This window comes from Lepidochelys kempii, chromosome 8, assembly GCF_965140285.1.
Source record: "Lepidochelys kempii isolate rLepKem1 chromosome 8, rLepKem1.hap1, whole genome shotgun sequence".
Classification (NCBI taxonomy): domain Eukaryota; kingdom Metazoa; phylum Chordata; order Testudines; family Cheloniidae; genus Lepidochelys; species Lepidochelys kempii.
In genome coordinates, this window is record NC_136387.1 from 46,231,715 (window position 1) to 46,250,545 (window position 18,831).

The 18,831-nt window shown below is 40.4% G+C and overlaps 1 protein-coding gene across 15 annotated transcripts in view; it reads right to left on the bottom strand.

Annotated features, from left to right (window-relative positions):
* The window catches only part of PRRC2C (proline rich coiled-coil 2C), a 115,184-nt gene that overhangs the window by 86,859 nt on the left and 9,494 nt on the right, over window positions 1-18,831 (bottom strand). For 13 of the 15 annotated variants that reach the window (XM_073356351.2, XM_073356348.2, XM_073356346.2 and 10 more), the window contains exons 2-5: window positions 9,110-9,277; window positions 7,894-8,071; window positions 6,719-6,828; window positions 3,080-3,217 (exon numbers count right to left, since the gene is read on the bottom strand). In XM_073356351.2, the coding sequence (XP_073212452.2) occupies window positions 3,080-3,217; window positions 6,719-6,828; window positions 7,894-8,071; window positions 9,110-9,224 (541 nt within the window). In that variant the 5' untranslated portion in view covers window positions 9,225-9,277. Of the gene's footprint in view, window positions 1-3,079; window positions 3,218-6,718; window positions 6,829-7,893; window positions 8,072-9,109; window positions 9,278-11,492; window positions 11,623-18,831 lie in introns of those variants that run through there. The other 2 variants (XM_073356340.2, XM_073356343.2) reach the window with 2 other exon arrangements.

Sequence of the window (18,831 nt, forward strand, 5' to 3'; positions counted from 1 at the left end):
AGTCTGTCATTCAGGCAGGTGGCAGCCACTGCAGATAAAGGGATTGCTGACTCCCATTCCTCCTCAGCCCATCTCCAGATTTCTCTTCTCTAACTGAGAGCTTCCAACAATGAAATTTAAACTGGCTAGCCTGCTCTATGCTCCACAGCTTATGGGATGACTTAGGAGGGGTATCTGTGCGGTATTGATATAAAATTATTTTCCCCAAGATCTCAGTGTGTAGGTTAAGTAGATTGCTGTAGCAACTTGAGGTCTAAAAGGTCCCTGAAGAGAGACAGTGTCAAGTGGAAGTTTGGACTGCTTAGAATGCAAAGCCATGGAGTAATCCACTTTTGAGTGGCACAGCTCAAAAACCATGGAATGCAGAACCCTGTACGTAGAGTTTCTTCAGTTTTCCAGGCAGAATCAAAGTATCTAGAAGCTCCGAGACAGATTCCACCATCTATGATACAAAGGGGTGGACAGGAAGCTCTAGCTATGCTTAAAGAAACATGGAGATCTAGCAAAAAAATCAAAACAACTATGCAGAAGAAACTGAGACTGAAACATAAGACAGGCAAGGCAAATTTTCCTACTTTCTCCCACTCCTTGCTGGTTTATTCTTCACCCGAAAACCAGCTTAGATTCTGATCAAATATACTGCTTCAGTCAGAGGTACCCAGTGGCTGGTTTACAGATGACAGGCAGGAAAAAATGGAGAAGTGAATGCTAAGGGAAGGGGGAGAAAGGTTTAAAGGAGCCTTGGATGTCAAAATCCCTTCTTCTGGAACGACTACTACCTGCCTCAGGCCTGGTTTACCCTACATTTACATTGACCTAATCTGCCTTATGTCAGTCTAATTAGGTCAGTGTACACATTACAGCCGTGTCCCGCCGATGTAAGTACCCTACTACATCAACATAATAGCTCCACCTCCATGAGAGGCACAGGGCTTATGTTGGTGTAGTTAGGATGATGCATTGTCTGTGTAGACACTGCATTCCTTACACCAGCTGTTGGCTGTCTTGTCAATTTCATGGCACTACTGAAGCTATGAAATTGACAAAGCCTAGCTCCCCAGCCAGGCTGCTGAAGGGTCTCTGCTCCAAACTGGCCTGCCGCCTGGGCTCCCCATTAGGGGCCCTACTGCCCCCTGGGGTTCCCAACTTCCCACTGGGAGTTCAGCTGCATTAAGGCTTCTGGCTCCCCGCTTGCAGTCCAGATGCACTGAGGCTCCCTGTTGGGAGTACCGCTGTTGACCGGACTCCAGGCGTGGATCTCCCCACCAGAGGTGAGAAGCCTGGGTGGGAGGGAAAACTGGCCCTGGCTCTCAAACCAAACCCCCTCCTCCCCGCGGCCTTTCAATCAGTGGAAGCGCTCTGGTGAAGATGTGCACCACTGACAGGAGGAGGGTAGTGCGGACATCAGCCACCGCAGTAATTACTGTAAGTCCACCTAACACACGTCAGCTTAAGACTGTAGTCTAGACAAGGCACCGTCATCTGCACAGGTGGCAGCTACAATACAGAAAATACTTCACATGATCATTTGATTGGATGATGAATTTTAGGTGAAGAAAAAAAAGTCACTTTGTTTTCCTGTAAGGAACAGTACTGCTGGAATCAAAAGTGTGGTTCCCAACTCCCAGACCCCAGAGCTCACTCATCTCAGAAGTAGTGTGTAAAAGCAACCTCCTGTAGGTGCTGTGTGGCCTTCATTTGTTCTGGCCACATCTAGACCTCTGCAGCGGAGAAAGGTCCAGCTTATTAAAGTCTTAGTCAGACTGTCTTAAACTTTCGAAGTATGGACCATATCTTGACAGAGACCATCTTGCAGACCAACTCTCCTCCCATTCACAGTTCTGCAGACCACACTTCCTCCCATTTGTAATTATGTAACCAGTCACCCTTTGGCAACCCTATAACTGCTCACATGGTGAATAATATTAGCAAAGTATTTTTATTTGTCATGACATTTAGCAACTAGAAATAAGAAGGTGCCAGCACCATTTGAATGTGACTAGCAAGTACTCTTTGGACCATGAGTGGACAATTGACCACAGTTTGGAAACCTGTGAAGGGAACCATAGCCTAGGAATAAGGGAAATATTAATGTATCTTATTTCTATATGTAGACATTGTGCTGGAACAGAAGTGAAAGTGTGAAAAATTCCCCAGAGTAACCTCTCAGTAAATGGTAAACACACATACTGAAATAAGACAAACACAAGGTTGTAGATTAAAAGAAAAGTAAAATGAGTAAACAAAAAAAGCTGACAATATACTGAGGCAGGCAGGCATGAAAATGTAATCTGGAAGAACATGCTTAGATAAATCTGCAAGTGTATGTAATGTAGATTTTAGGCCAATTCACGTTTGTCAATTTTCTGTTGAGTGTTTGAACTCCTAAATGACAACATTCTATCTATTTCATAGTGCACGCCAGAAATCCTTAGTAAAACCCTCTACCAAATTGTGGTGGGCAATTGTGGTGAGATACTGCAGTGTTGGGCAGGGTAGCGGAACAACAGGGGAGCTCTTGGCTGACCAGGCCAGACTGAGGCTCTGCAGCAAGGGCAGGGAAGGTGCTAGGGCTATGGAGGAAGTGGCCCAGGAAAGTAGGCAGTGGGAATATGAGGAGGCAGCAGTAAGTGGTTACCAGCTAGAGAGTCCCTGGGCCAGGACCTAGAGTAGCAGACAGGCCTGGGTCCCTGCCCCCCCTTTACCTGTACTTGCCAATGAGGAGAGTGGCCTAAATCCAGACTGCAGTTTGCCCTGAAGCCAGGGGCTAGACTAGAGACTGCAGTTGGCTACTGAGGCAAGTAGAAGGACTGAGGACTGTCTGTCCCCAGAAAGGAGAGAGACAGCGGGCTGTGTCCCGAAGAAGGCACTGCGGTCCGGGAGCGACGTGGGTCCAGACGGTGGACACGGTGGAGGAAGTGGAAGTAACGGTGAGTGAGACACTCCTAGTAAAAGGTGCCCTGGTGGTCCAAGAGAGCCAATTCCCAGCATGACCAGCAGGAGGCGCCGTAGTGGTGAGACTCGCTACACAAATGAAAATTCGGCATGCATCTTCACAAGACTTTTAAGGTATACCTACTTTGTGGCCGTAAACTGGGTCCAGGTCCATAGGGCTCTTCAGGTGCATCTTTCTCTTTCCCTGACTTTTCCTGATCCCCAGCTGCCTGCAGACTGGGAAACTCTTGCTGGAAATAACTGTTTACTGGGACACTTGGACCTAGACAATTACAACAAAACAGTGTTACAAGTTTCAATAATGAATATAATTTAAAAAATAGGACCCTGTAGCTTGCCAACCATAAAGTTTACTTTAAAAAGCTATACTATTTTTCAAATAAAACAAGCTGTGTATTTCATCCATGTGTAAAATAATCCTTTGTGAAATTCCATATTCACTAGTGAACAGGCGTAGTTAAATCCACTGATCCAATTTACTTTCTTGTTGGATATAATGTTAGATGGATCAAGATAAGAGAGACAGAATGTGCGAGAATAGCAATAATGGATCATTTGAACTACCTAAAATGTGAACTGGTACGTCACATGGGGACAGCTTGGATAAGCAATTTCTCAACACCATGAATGCCAGCTTCTTAATTAGCTACTTCTGAAGTATGCAAACACTACTCTTGGCTTAATTTAAGGTAGCATACAGAAGCATGTTTAAGAAACAATCTGTAGTTGAGTAATTAACAGAGATCACAATAAAATTTAAGCTTAAGATCCTCTTGGAAGAAAGCTACTAAAAATTAGTGAGGTAACATTAAACCTTCAGAAGGGCAATTTTTAGGATGTTAGGTTCTTTCTAACTAGCTTCCTCAAGAAAATAGTTCAATAAAATTGAGCATGGAGGCTAGCTTAAAATTAACTGCAACGAGGGATAACAGTGTTTGTGCCATTGTTTGCTTTATGATATGTAAAGAAGCTGTACATGGTTTTTACTAAACACAAATTTAAAATTGGAAATTAAGATAATCTTTCTTGGTTATTTATATGATGATATGAACTGCAGATCTAGTAGGACTATAACATTCCAAATGCCAAGGAAATGAAGTTTGATTGAGAAAGGAAGTGACTTTTAGTCAAACTGTTTAAACCTTTTTCTTTTTGTCAAAACTGCCACCTCAGACTATTCTATAACTAGTTAGAAGGACAGATCTTTGAATGTTTCCAAATCCCCAAACCTTCAGCTGAAGGTAAAGAAAGCTTGCAATCATTCTCTGGTCCTCCAAGGAACCCTTTTTTGTTCTGAAGGGAAGACTATATTCTTGATGTTGTAAGGTAAGAATCAAGCACAAACCGAAGCTCTGAAAAGAATCTTTCATGTCTTCTTTAAACAAGAAAAGAGGGAAAACACCCAACAGTTTCCCCCATGACTAACTGTTTGGGGATCTTGAAAGCTCTGGTATAACCAATCCTCACTTTGCCAAGACGAATATTATTTATTTAAAGTTTTATCATGGGGGGGGGGGGGAGGGGAGGAGACCAGATTGGGGTTTCCAGATACCCCACTATTACTGAGAAGACACTTCCCACTGCTAACAACACGTGGCAGGCAGTAGAAATCACTCCATAAAGCTGCTCCTATGAGGCAAAAGCAACTTTTCCAGGATGTCCTACAGTAAGCAGGATGGGGGGGGGGGGGGGAGAGAGAGAGAGAGAGAAGAGAACGGGACGGGGACACACGCATTTATTCATCTTCAAAATACTGCCTGATGTGTAACCATAAAGTCTGAATCAAGTGATTCTGTCTGCAAACTAACAGTTTCCTTAGTGATAAACTTGACAATCTAAGCAAGTGGCGTCAACCTGAAATAACCACTGTCAGCTAGTGAACAGTTCAGCTGTTAGAGACTTTAAAGATGGTGTTGAGACAACTACATTTTTCTTTATCTCCTACACAACAAGATCTAAAGATATACTGTAACTGGTCAGGCATTGCACAAAACTTCTGAGCTCTAGAAGTCTTTCCTTCTTACTTAATTTTTCACATTATACACACAAACCATAGCGAGAGACAAGAATGGAGCTGGGGAGAGGGAATTTAAGGAAGATTTATCAACAGACAAGAAAAAAATCCTATTATATCATAAAGGATCAGTCAGCTGAATTTTATTCTCCCCAAGAGACAGCTAGAAATGCACAAGTTCCATCAACCAAGAGCAGGCCAGAAATAAGTTCATAACTTGTCTGGCAGGTGCATCTGGAATCTCAAACTGAAGGATACTGGAATCAGTCCAAGACAAAAACTATAATTTTCCTATTCTCCAAAATCTCAACTTCCTGTCCAAACACCATATCATGGCTAGTTGCATGAGATGAGACAACCATCTGGTTTAGTTCTCAAAGCAGCCATAAAATCATTAACTAAATTCAAACAGACATCATCTGTATGCATCTCAAAGTCACCAAGCATAGTCTAATTCCTGTGGCCCCTCAGCGAAGAAGGTTTTACTGTAGAAGTGTGATTTGTACCCCAGTATGAGTCAGATCTTATCCCACTCACAGGACACTCACATAAGACAAACTATCAGATCTAGTTTTGGAGTGGGAGAGTTCCTATATTCAAGGATGGATGCCATATTAAACTTTAGGAAGGGAAGTGGGATGCCAACACAATCTAGAATTGCCAACTTGATCCTAATATTTGCCCCACAATACAGCATCCAAAGACCTTATGAACAAGAATACATTAACGCATGCAAAAACTAGGTCTATGCCTACAATAACAGAGGCTCAGAAGTTATTTCCATTGATCTTTCAGAGTAAGTTCACACTATGAGGATGGTTTGGACAAAGACAGATCAGCACAATGCTGCAACCGAGTCCGTTATTCGGTCAGAAGAGGCTTACAAGCAGATCTTTCAAAATTAAGCCAATAAAAGGGACCATGACTTATTTTCTGTGTTGTAAACAAAACTGCTTCCTGCTTCATTGTGTGCACTTCGTCTAATAAAAGTGTGTTATTTCTCTGGTCAATTACTGACAGTAAAAGGTCAAACTTTTATCCTAGAATAGTAATGAAAATGCTGAAGAACTTAAGGTTCACATTCATGGACACAATCTACCATTTCTTTCATAATGTAAGATATGGTAGAAACTAGGAAGAACTAGTAGAACTGGTAGAAACCAGGAAAACTACTTGAGTCAATACTCTTCGGCTTTACAAATACTGCAAGAACTATACAGCGACAAGTGGGAAAAAAACACCGTCTTGTAGCAGATATGCTGTTTGAACTGCAGTTGCTAAACTTCATGGTTCCAGATTTTTGGGTTATGCTAAACATATACACGATTAGCTTGACCACTGGGTGTTTACTGTTCCCCCTCCCATGCCAGAGAAGAGCTACACACATCCCTGCCACAGGCTGAGGATTTCTTTATTTTCCTTCCCCTCTTAACCCTGCCATATTCGACGACTTGCACCCCAGCCATCATCTTCCCCTGGAACCCCAGCAAAGGAGGGCTGTACAATTCCCTGTGCAGCTGAACAACACTGCTGCTAAGTTGGCTTCAGGGATTCACTTGAGTGACAAGGCACTCCCTCACCTTAGGGGCAAGGAAGTTGTCTCCACAACACTCCCAGCCCCTGCTGTCCCAGGGAACGAGAGACAGGACCAAAAGAATATTGAGCCCAGATCTCCCACGTAGCAGTGCCAAGCACAACTACTAAACCACTGGGCCAGCCTAGGTTTCCTCCACTTTAAACTCCACTTACCATCGCCTTGCCCACCTTGCTTGGTACTGGCCCAGGATTTGGCAACAGGGGCTACTTCTGGAGGAGGGGGAACCACAGGTTTTGGCTGTGTCTGCGGCACTTCTGGTTGTCTGAAATTAAAAGAAACAAATTCATTCTTCACGGACGGAGGAGAGATATTTTCAGGACAGAATGAGCAATTTTTTCAGAGGTATTAACTTATTCTGCTCACTTGTGCCTGTGATAATTATGGCATTAGAAGAACTAAGAACTGAAGTCCTAATCTGCAACACAATTGTACACCCTGTATGAACACAAGTTAACTTATTGTCCTAAAATCCTGATATGGAGGCAACGTTCTGGAGATGAACAGTAATTTACTCTACAAGCGTTCTCTCCTAAGCAAATCGTAAGACATAAAACTGAATGTTTACCCCATATCTCTTGGTGTTTAGCCATGCATCAAAATACTTAAGATGACATCACTCAAAGGTAAATATAAGTACTTTATTAATCACTCCCTCCCATCCCTTTATACTCCTCCCTTTAAGTGATGAGAGAACTAATACCAGAATAATGAAGCTCTATGGTCAGTAAATTATGTGAGATTTGATGTTATGTAAGAAACAGCGGCCAAGATGAGACGTCAATACTATATTTACAGTATTTTGGTGCACAGGTAGGTAGCAATTAAAAGTAGGCAGGATACAAAATTACATCTAAAATAAAGCAGATTCCCCCCCCCCCTTTTTTTTTTTAAAAGATGACTGAAAAGGAGTTTTAACCTATGAATCCCTAAATGATTTGAGACCTGGTTAACACTTAACTGCCTCTCCTCTAGCAGTATTTCCTTTAACAGTTGTAATATAGATAAACACAGCCATAATAATTAAATTTGTGAACAGCGCAGAAAGGAAAAAGTTATAGCCCTTCATTTGGAATATATGTAGGCATACTGTCTCCAGTGTAAGAATAATGAAATTCATTTCAACCAGCCTCATGTGGTGAAATCCTCCCTGCCAACAATTAATATGGCATTATTTCCTCCATGATATCATCTCGACATTTTAGGCTTATTGTCACACAGCCACCAACTTCTTATTTTTCCTTTGGCCTTCGTTAAGGTGTTTGCAGTATGACAGGACTTTCACAAGTTATACTGAATTAAATCAGTAAGTTGTTCTGTTGTAGCTTACTTTTCTTCCTCATGCTGTTCTTGTTTAGAAGCCCATCCTGTGCCATCTTTAGGCACAATGATTACATTAGGATCATTGCCTTTGTTCTCTGCTTTGAGACTAGGGAGGTTAGCAGGGGGAGGCATCCTCCGTGAAATGGCAACTTTTCCAAGACTCTGTAATCCATGACGTGCAGCAACTGTATGCCAAAAAGAAAAAACATTAATTTTTCACTTTTTTCCTTAAAATTCAAACTGTTCATGTAACGCTACAGATTTAGTAGAAGAAAAAATTGTTTTACCACAATATTAAAACAAACCAAAAAAAGGGCACTAAAGATTAAAAATCAAGCCCCTTGAAATCTACAATTCACTGTCAAGCAGGAGTTATAAATTCCTTGCTTAGAAGAGTTCTGAAATAGTTTTCGTAGTTTTGAAGCTAATGTATTCTGATGTCCTCAGGATCAAACTGAAAATGGATTATATCAGCCCCAAATTTACAGTAATTTTTCAAAACTAAAAAAAACATTAAAAATGGCAAAGATCCTTTTGCAGGACTTCAGAAAGAACATGTAGATGGGTTTCCCACCAAAGTGTGGAATGAAAGTGATATCACTAACAGGAATTGTAACTGACCAAAACAATGAAAGTGACCGTATACTATTCAAAGGCACAAATAAACTGAAAAAAATTCTCTAACATCTTCCAAATTATAGTAATCTCAGAGTTTATTTGGAACAGATTAATTGCAATTAGATAAAATTTTTTGAAGTTAACGGTCCCTTTAAATGTACTTAAAAGAGAGTCTTCAAAGATAGAACAGTAACTTAAAAATATAATGACAGGTTTCAGAGTAGCAGCCGTGTTAGTCTGTATCCGCAAAAAGAAAAGGAGTACTTGTGGCACCTTAGAGACTAACCAATTTATTTGAACATAAGGTTTCGTGAGCTGCAGCTCACTTCATCGGATGCTCTCAGTGGAAAATACAGTGAGGAGATTTATATACACACAGATCATGAAAAAATGGGTGTTATCATATTGAAGCACTAGGTTACATATAACCAGAAGTAATATTACACCTAAATCCTTTGCTATCATGTTTTCCATCTAGCATCTTTGTATAACATACAATTTGACATCTTGTTGCATTTAGATCACACACTCCACATGACCAATCCCAAACATGACTGTACTAGCAGAGCTACAGAACATAAAATAAGTCAACTCAATCTACTCACCTGTGGTTTTCTGCGTTTCCAGTGACTTTCCCTTGTAAGTATTAAATAGACTGAGTGTTGCATACTTTGTTTTTCCATCCTTTGCTTTTGTGCTCTGACTTGACTTTTCCGACATTTCGATGGAAACTCATCGAGTCTGGTACCTCCTGTTCACCCCTCAAAACCAATCTTAGTATAAAAGAAAGGAAGAGTCAAATTCAAATCAAATCCCATATTAAATTTTTAAATAAAAAGTTAATAAATACTCAAGTTAATTGAAAACATATTCTTAGTGCATTGGAAGTTACTGATATTTCACCTAGAACACTCTGGGTACTGTCATATTAGAAGGCATTAAATTCATAATATCCATAATTTTTGTAATACTAAAGCAACTATTTTGAAGGATTTCAGATTTAGCAATTTGAACTTTTTAACTATCTAACTTATAAAGGGGCAACTTCTGGTCAATACAAAATCCTACGGAAAAAGGTAAGTCAAAAGTGATCAGGTCATGCAATGGTTATTCCTGCTGAGTTGGATCCTCTCTCTCAGTATTTTTGTCCAAAACTAGATAATGGAAGGAGAGCTGCTCCTGGTACTTCTGCCCAAACACAGCGGATGGAAAGAGTGTGCTTTTTTGGAACATGAAACCAATTCCCACTGGCATATTTGTTGAACGAACAAACATCCTCCCTACACTCAAACCCTGTTCTCTGTGGAGGCAGGTTTTTTTTTGTTTGTTTTTTAAATTTGGGCATGCACACCTTTGGAAAGGATTATTTTCCACCGGAAGAGGAGTTTCTCAAAAATTCTGAATGGGCTGCACTGCTTACAGAAAGGGTAAATGCCCCCAAAACATTTCTAGTGTTTCACCCCTCACCAGCAATGTTCAGTGAGTTCACCCACTGCAGCAGTCAGTAGCATTGCTACCCCCAACTTTGCTGTAAAATACATTGGAAATATTTGGAGGTTCAGGAAAACAGCTCCAGCTCCTGATACCCAGCTTCCTCCCCGTAAGGATCTACAATGGAGACAGCAACAAACCAGTTTCTGAACCAATGTTTCCAGTCTGTTCCCTATCAAAACCTGAGTCATAACTGAACTTGTTTGCAGGCTTTGTGTTAAGGGGAGGAAGACTCCTTCAGTGGACCTCCACATAGGGAAACAACATAACTATTTCATTTTGTCCCAAAGGCTTCAGGAAAAGCATCAGTACACCAATACCAATTTTTCCCTGCTCCTGTACCTCCTCCCTCCCAAAGGCCAGTAATTCTTGTCAAAGTATGTTTGTTCTGTGCTGGATGCACAGCTCACTAACTGGCTACAATCCAGTCAGCAGAGGGAGGGAGAAGTTTGCTGAGGATGCATTTGTGCATGGACCAAGACTCTATGGTTCTCAAAGCCCTGGGTACCTCCAAAAACGTACACATCCTTCAGCTCAAACCAACTTAAGTGGGCAAGGCTAATCAGCAAGCTTTTTCTTCACTTCCAACTTCTCTCAATAGTCCTAAACAAGGTTGTTTTCAGGGGGGCAGAAACTTAGAATATATGTGGAACCCCACAGGTGGTTAATGTAGCTGGCGGGGTCTCCTATGGTCAGGATAAATTCTTCACATAAGGGTCCTTTCTCACTTAAAATTGTTCTCAACCTCTGCCCCCCAAGTCACCAACACCCCCTTCCTCCCAGAAAGGAAAAGAAAAGGAGATAGAGAGATGGCAGCACTCCCAGATCAGTCTTGAAATGGTGAATTGGAGTGATTTACGCCTATAACACAACAAGCAGCTATTATTTTCACTGGTCCCCTTCTACGAGCTTCTATGCTGGCCTGCTAGCTTCATCTGTATTCTTTTTGTCACATGATGGGTTTGAGCTACAAAGCGCTGTGATCTAGGAGTTCATACCAGTTACGCTATTCCTTCTTCAGGGCTATCTGGCAGTAAAGATCAGGATTGATAACTAAAAGTGTTATCCCAAATATGACATACCTTGAAGATCTTGCAACAGGGCCACTGGTGTTTAGTGAGTTTTAATGTAGAGATGCATCCCTAAGCGGCAGTGTTCCTGCTCGATGTGGCTGCCTGTGTTCCACACCAGTGAGCATACAATTAAGTGAAACACTTTTACACAGATAATTTAATCTTAGTGAAACTGGAAATACGGCATGTGCCTGACCAAGCTCTGATCTAAGATATGCTGTTATCCAACCTATCCATTTTTCAACACTCAGGGAAAATTTAATTTATATTTGCATGCTAATTAACTCAATGTCCAGTAACCTATGTCCCCTCCCCACACCTAGCTGCCATAACTTATATAAACAACAAATTTAACTCTTTAAATTCCTTTTACCAGAAATTAAAAAGCAGGTAAAAGCCTATTGCACAGATCATAGGCCCTCACCTTCATATCCTCTTCCATCACCATTGCCACAGGCAATGTTAGCAGTATCACTTTTTTCTATCCACATCTCTCTATCCTTTTCCAGAGTATGTTCTCTCTTTTCCTCCTATGTATTTTATTTTTTATACAGCATTTTCTGCTCACTTTGACATGATGGCTCCTTCTGGGTTCTTCCCTTGCTCACCAGAAGACTACATGCTGCTCAGAGTAGTTGCAGGCACCGCTTCACAGCTGAGCCAAGTAAGTGAAGCCTAGGCCAATCAGATGGATGATCCTACAGCCCCGTAAATGGGAGCTATTCTTGCAGAAAAGGAAGCAACATTTCAAAGCCTTAAGAATCATTTCTGCTCTCAAGGCCAACAATAGCACTACTGGAAGGCATCTCCTGCAAGCCTTTACAGACTTGTGGGTAGAAAGCTGTCACACCAGGTTCCCAAATCAATCTGCAAGATAATGGAGCTACCTAGCTCCAATGCTTTTGAAGATCTCAAGAAGGATACACTAAGCTGCAGAAAATGAAAAGTATGATATGCATGTACATCCCACACTATTCCTTAGATATGCACTTAAGCCTAGCAATAATGTACTATGCATACTCAAGTATTCATCTATCCTAACAGACTAATTAAAAACTAATTTCCTCTTTACCAAGGTTCACACTGCTCACTATTGAGAGCTATTTCCACACCAAAGTTCAACTTTCAAACCACCATTTTAGCTGTAGCACCGTTCAAAAATGAGGATTTTAAAAAAATTATAATTTGTATTATGAAACAAGCAGACAAAAAGGGGAGTGAGAGGATGAGGTAATGAAATTAACAGAGTTTAGCAGAAAAATAAGTCTCATATCACCCCTTGCCTAACCAACACCAGAAGTAACTTGTAGGCATCATAGCAGAGAGCGGACTTAAAATAATGTAAAGTTTTTACTCAAACTCTCCAAAAACTTTTCCCTTTGGGCAGAAACCAAGCATGGAAAACTTTAATCTATAAAGTGAAAATTACAGAAAGTTATGGTTTAGTGAAAACAGGGAATTGCAATAGCAACAGTTAGGCAACCTTAACAGCAATTCTTGCTAGAATGACTGTTACAACATAAATGCAGAGTTTTTATGCATTCCCATAAAGCTTTCTTTATGCTGATTTTTTTTTAACTTGCCATAGATGATTGTTCTGTGCTCCCTTATGTTTACTTTTACACGATATTTTGCCATAGTTGGTTATATTTAAGTTCAACTAAAAACTTCATGAAGATGATGATGATTAAACTGATTAAATTCACCTTCCTCAGTAAACTGGTTTGTGGGAAACTTTTTGAATTAGGTCAGTCAATACATTTTCATATTTAACTTGGTATAGGCATGCAATTGAGTTCCAAAGAATATGGACTTCTAAGATAAACATTTTGACCAGGTCCTAAACCCACACAACCTCTGCTCTTATTTATGCTTGCAATCATCTATGCTGCATAGTGCCATACACTGGATGTGTTAAGTACATACAAACATATGCTCAGCTGAGGTTTTTAGATTCATTCGGTACACCAACTTCTTCAAAGTTAGTCCTTGCTAACATTGGTACATTTAATCAATTAAATAGCTAGCCTGCTTAATATCTGATTACTTAACTTTTAATATTTACTATCAAATGTGCATCCATCAAGAGAAAACTATGCCTATCTGTTATTAGACATCTGAATCACAGTATCAAACAAATCAGTTAATTAAAAGGATATGAGATAGCTGCATGCCCTCAGGAAGCAGAAGCATACAATTTAAAGTCTCTAATCACTCACTAAAATTAAATAATTAACCTGATAGGAAGGAAAGGGATGTGCTACAGCAAATGAAGTAATAGCAACTTGCAGGGTTCACTGCATCCAAAAAAAGAAAAGTTTTATATGGTCAATGAACCATTTCGGGTCACTATAGTTACCATCTGCACAATTACATAACGCATTATGCTTAACTTTTGGAGCAAAAATAGTACTTTCAGCCACTTAAGTTAGAACATCAAAAGTTAACTGTCATAACAAGACTTATACAAATAAATGTTCATCAGTTAAACCTACAGAAATTAGTATTTTATACTACACTGTTTTTCAGATTACAAGAAGTTTTCTGTCACTTATTTAGGTCCAGTGTTAAAGCACAGGGTATGTATATCTCCTGTACGCTGAGATCGTTCTAGTATGTAAAAGCACACCATATCAAGGCCCCATTATATTCCATTATTTTATGGCCATAGATTACTGCAGAATTATGGTCCAGAAAATAAGCTCATTTAAATGAAATTTCTCTCTCCCCCAAATGTGAAGGAAACCTTCCAAACATGAATACAGCAGAGAACAATTTAACTGTTAGAAAATTTTAAATTTTGCACTTTGCAAGATTAAGACTAACTGCAAACTAATCAAGGAAGAACTTGTAGCACGTGCAAAGGGTTATCTTTTCTTTATAGAAAACCACAAAAGGTGAATTCCATATAAAGAAGTTCCTTCAACTATTAGGAGGATGTGAATGCCTCTAGCAAGTCCCTTTTCTTGAAAGTGGCCTATGTAGAGGAGTTGATCTAAGCATAGTATCTCTTAAGGATAGTCTATCCCCTACGTTTTGTAGTTTAATTACTTCCTCTATATCAGGGTACTCAAATACGCAGGCCGTGGAGTTATTTCTTGCGTCCCTCCATAGGTGCCGAATCCAACAGCAGCCAAGCTCCCCGCCGAGCGCACCACATTCCCGCTCCTCTGCCTACCTCCCAGCGCTTTCCGCCACCAAACAGCTATATGGCGGCCCTTAGGACTTTCCAGGAGGGAGGAGCGGGGACACGGGGAGGCGGTGCAGGGATTTGGGGAAGGGGTTGGAATAGGGACAGGGGCCTCATGGAAGGGGCGGAGTGGGGCGGTGCCAGGGACAAGGGGGTGAGGGAGCTATAACTGAAGTAATTCTAAAAGTAAATGTGTGTTTTGTCGTTTGAGTGAGGTGCATTACTGAGTATTTATATTTTATTAAAACTAATGGTTTCAGTGATGCAGCCTTCGGGCCAATGTACTAGTCATCATGTGGCCTTCACGAGGATTTGAGATTGAAATCCCTTCTCTATATTTTTTGTCACATTTCTCCCACAGAATGGCAGTTTTATATACACACTTCTCATCACCTTATGTTAAAGTGTCCAGTAAGATTTCTAAGTTCTAGTAGTCAAGAGACAGAGCATACACATGCTAAAGACAGAAATGAAAGGGGGAGATGAGAAATGTTTGCAGCAATGCGAAGGTAAGATGTCAACTCCCTCACCAACAGCTTCTGATAAAGGGGAGGATGCTGGAATGGGACTCCTATCATGGTGCTGTCCCTGGGGCATGCTCAGGGGCTCCATATCTTATGATCCTTCAACTAATAGGTCCCTGATAAATCTGAAGTGCAATTTACTGCAAATCCCTGACTACTAAAAATCTCAATTTCCTACCACTGGAGTCCTCCTGGTTGGTGCAAGCAACGGCTGGGGCACTCTATTACTCCACCCCTACATATTTTATATATTTATTTATTTTTAACTCACAAAATAGAAGTTATACTTTAAAGAACTGCATAACACATCAGGGACCTTCTCTGAAACATTAGTCAGGACTATCTAATTTGACAACATTTTGGCAAAGGGGTTTTATTTGATGTACAAGTATACAATACTCTACGATAGTTAACTAATCATATGCTGTACTTACATCACGATTTCTTCTCAAGATCTCTCAAAGTTTTACAAATATTAGCTAGATAATCACCACAATAATTTATAGAAGATAGGCAAATATCCTCATATTATAGAGTGGAAAAGAAGTGGAGCGGTTAAATTGCCAAAGGTCACACAGTAAATCAACGCCATGGCTTGGAAAAGAAGAATGGTCTGTAGTGGACTGAGACTCAGAACTAGACTCAATACCCAGCTCTGCCGTAGATTTCCTGTGCAATCTTAGGCATCTCACAATTCCTCATCTTAAAGAGGGCCTCATGATATTCACCACATTATGAAAATAAATTCATTAATGTCTGTGAGGGACACACATACCACAATAACAGAAGCCATATAAGTATCTAGGTAAATTGCACAGAAGTCAGTATTCCTGGGTTCCTTTCTATATTCTTTTCTAATTACTTCCTCTAGAAAGCGTAATCTTTCCCCTCTTAGAAGTAAGGTATTGATATCAGTTTCACAGTCATGTCAAGCTACACTGCCAACATCCTTAAAACACACCCTCGTTAATGGATACCCTGAAAAATAAGTCTCAGGTAAATCTTCAAACTACTGAGTAAGAGTAGTATCTTTCTGCTACATGGGTAATTAAATGTAATGGCCTGTGTTCCTCCAAACCCATTACTGCTGGCTTTAGGAGAATGGTCCTGCTGCTTTACTGAACTGTCTCACATGCAGAACAGCACAGATGAAGATTAAGGTGTTAAAAACTGCAACAAGAATGGAAAATTTTCACTGTAACTGTAAATCTGGCATATTTCCAGATTCTACATCTTTAACCAAGCAGAGAAGTTGCTTCACAACTGCAAAACTTCACTATGATCTATGGCTAGAATGAGCCTCACTATATCCTGAAAAGTATGTGAAATCTGGTAAAAAATTTAATGTGTGGGTCATCTGAAGAACAGACTGTTTACTATATCACAGCAACAGATCAAGACTTAAGAAAGTGAATTCTGAGGACTTGGAACCAGAAGTGACTTGATTGGGGAGGGGGCGGGGGGGAGAGTCCAACTTTAAAGCATTCCTGGTTTGTGGCTCATTTATAACACACTCTCTTTAATAAATACACACAGATTCCTGATATGTTATTAGGATTTTAAAGTTTTATCAGTAACTGCTAACGGTTTTTAGATTTTAAGCCTATGTTGCAAACAAATATTTTAATGTGATATCAGACTAAAAGTTTCAAAGGTAAGCAAAAACTGAATGCGGTGTGGGGTTTTCCCTGTTCTAGCCACAGACCTCACAGCAGCTACAATCCACATCAGCATAAAGTTGGAGAAAAAACACTGAGAAAACACTAGAAGTAAAAAACAAACAAAGTCCTACATTAATGCTAACATTAAGGTTGCACATGGTTATTCAAGTCACAAAAAGCAAATGGTTAAATATAAATATTAACCCCGTTGATTTGTGCACATACACTGCACAATAGTCCAACTGTGTGAGATCTTATTTCCAACTACCAGGTTTACAGTGACTTAAGCTGCCAAAACTTTCACTTTGGGGACTGAAATTTTCCAGGCTTAATCTCAGCCCAGAGATGAATTTTGATCAAAAACGGTTCAGCCATTGGAAGTATGAGGTGAGCATGTTTTGGAGGGAGAACAAAAAACTTTCCCTATTAGTAAGAGGCATCGTTCTCTAACAGGCACCAAAATGACTTGGGAGTAGAAAGCTGATGTTTGGCATGAAAATAGCCCTCATTAAGTAATACCTTTCAGCAGTGAAAGGTGGCTTTGATTGACAGTATGAGCCTCTTCAGCCAGAAATTTTTCAGCACTTGTTTAGCAGTGTTAGGGATAAGGTAGACTGCACCTGTACATCCAATCAGGCTAACTTACCTGAAAACTATAAAAACAGACCCAATGAATGACTAACCACTTCCCAGAAGCCCTTGGTTAACTTATTCCACATTTTATTAGGCAGAAACTCCCAGGACTTGGAGGCAAGCAGCTCTTTCCTTTGGACATCGTAAGATACATAAGGATAGAGTGTTCTAGTGTTATCTAGACAGAAATCCCAGGCTGTTGAACTTTTCCTATCATTTATTTAAACAAAAATACTGGGGAAAAATCTTAAGATTATCAGAGCAAAAAAGAGCCAATTTTAGGTCACTGATGACACACTTTTAAATGCAGGTGTATGTTTAAACTGGTTTAACTAAACTGATGCAAGTTTGTGCATAGCCATTCTTATTTTGGTTTACAAAAGTTTTAGCTTAATCAGTGGTTTAAAAAAAGAACAAAATAAGCATGCCTACACACAAATTTGTGCCAGCTTAATTTAAAAAAAACACGTCTTAATTAGTGTCTTACACAAGATTTTTAAAAACAGATTGTGCAGTGTTTTGCTACATCTTTAAGATGTAGGGAGATCCTCTTTCAAGTTTTCTTCCCTAAAACATCAAGAATCTCAGGTCTCGCATGAGAGTAGGTCCTCCAGCAAAACTATGGACATCTCAGATCACGCTCATTAAGAGCTCTTGAGCTTAAAGTGTGGTGGTAATGGTGTCTTTAACAAAGATATAATTTATTCAATATAAGACACTGGAATGAATAGATTTAAAGAAAAACAAGAGCTTTAAACAGGGACTAAAACTGCTTGCCCCGTTCAACAATCACTTTCATTCTTGTAATGTCATTGTTTCACTAATTCTACAGTCATTTTTCAGAGAAGACAAGATATGAATTTCTAATGTAAGAACAAGCGGCTTAGATCTCATTAAACTGCTAACACACACAATTGCCAAAGAACCCATAACCAAAACAAAATCCAAGTCCCCTTACCACCACCACCACCACAAAAAAAAAAAAAAAAAAATCACTCAACCTCCCCCGACAAGGGTTGAGAAGAGGGAACAAGGAGTTGAAGAATTTACCCCTGGGGGAATTCTGCAACAAAAAATTTAAAATTCTGCACACAATATTTTCAAATTCTGCAAAACAATATAATCACACCAGTTTCAATTATTTTTGGTCATTTATTTCAAAATACCTGTCAGCAAGTATGTCTGGCAACAAAACAGATTCCTTACTAGGCATATTAATACAGAACTCTGAGTAATAATTCATTTAAACCACAATACAGAATTCTATTTCCTGCACCCCTCTGAAGCAGTGCAGAGGCTTGGGGGAAGTCAGTGATAATGGAGGAGCTGAGGGAGAAGGAAGTAATTGCTGGGAAGGAACTAGAGTGTGGAGGGTTGTTGGATATGGGTGGGAAAAGTATGGAACAGGGTTTTTTTTTTTTTTTAGGGGCAGGAAGAGATTGTTAGGGAGCTTTCCCCATGCAGACCCTGGCTGACCCCATGTATCCCTGTACCCCCATGTGTCCCTCCACCCCCACTCAGACACCCCCTCCCCCCATCCCCATGTGGCCCTACACCCCCACCCTGTCCCCATGTGTCTGTGCCCCCACTCAGCCAACCCCCGTCCCAATGTGGCCCTGGGCCTCCACTCCCATTCAGCCCCTGTCCCAATCTGTCCTCCCCCACTAGCCCTTATGAGTCCCTGTCTGACCCCACAGCAGCCCCATGCTGTCTGTCTCCCCCTATCCCCTGTCTCATGATCTGGCCTGACAGGCA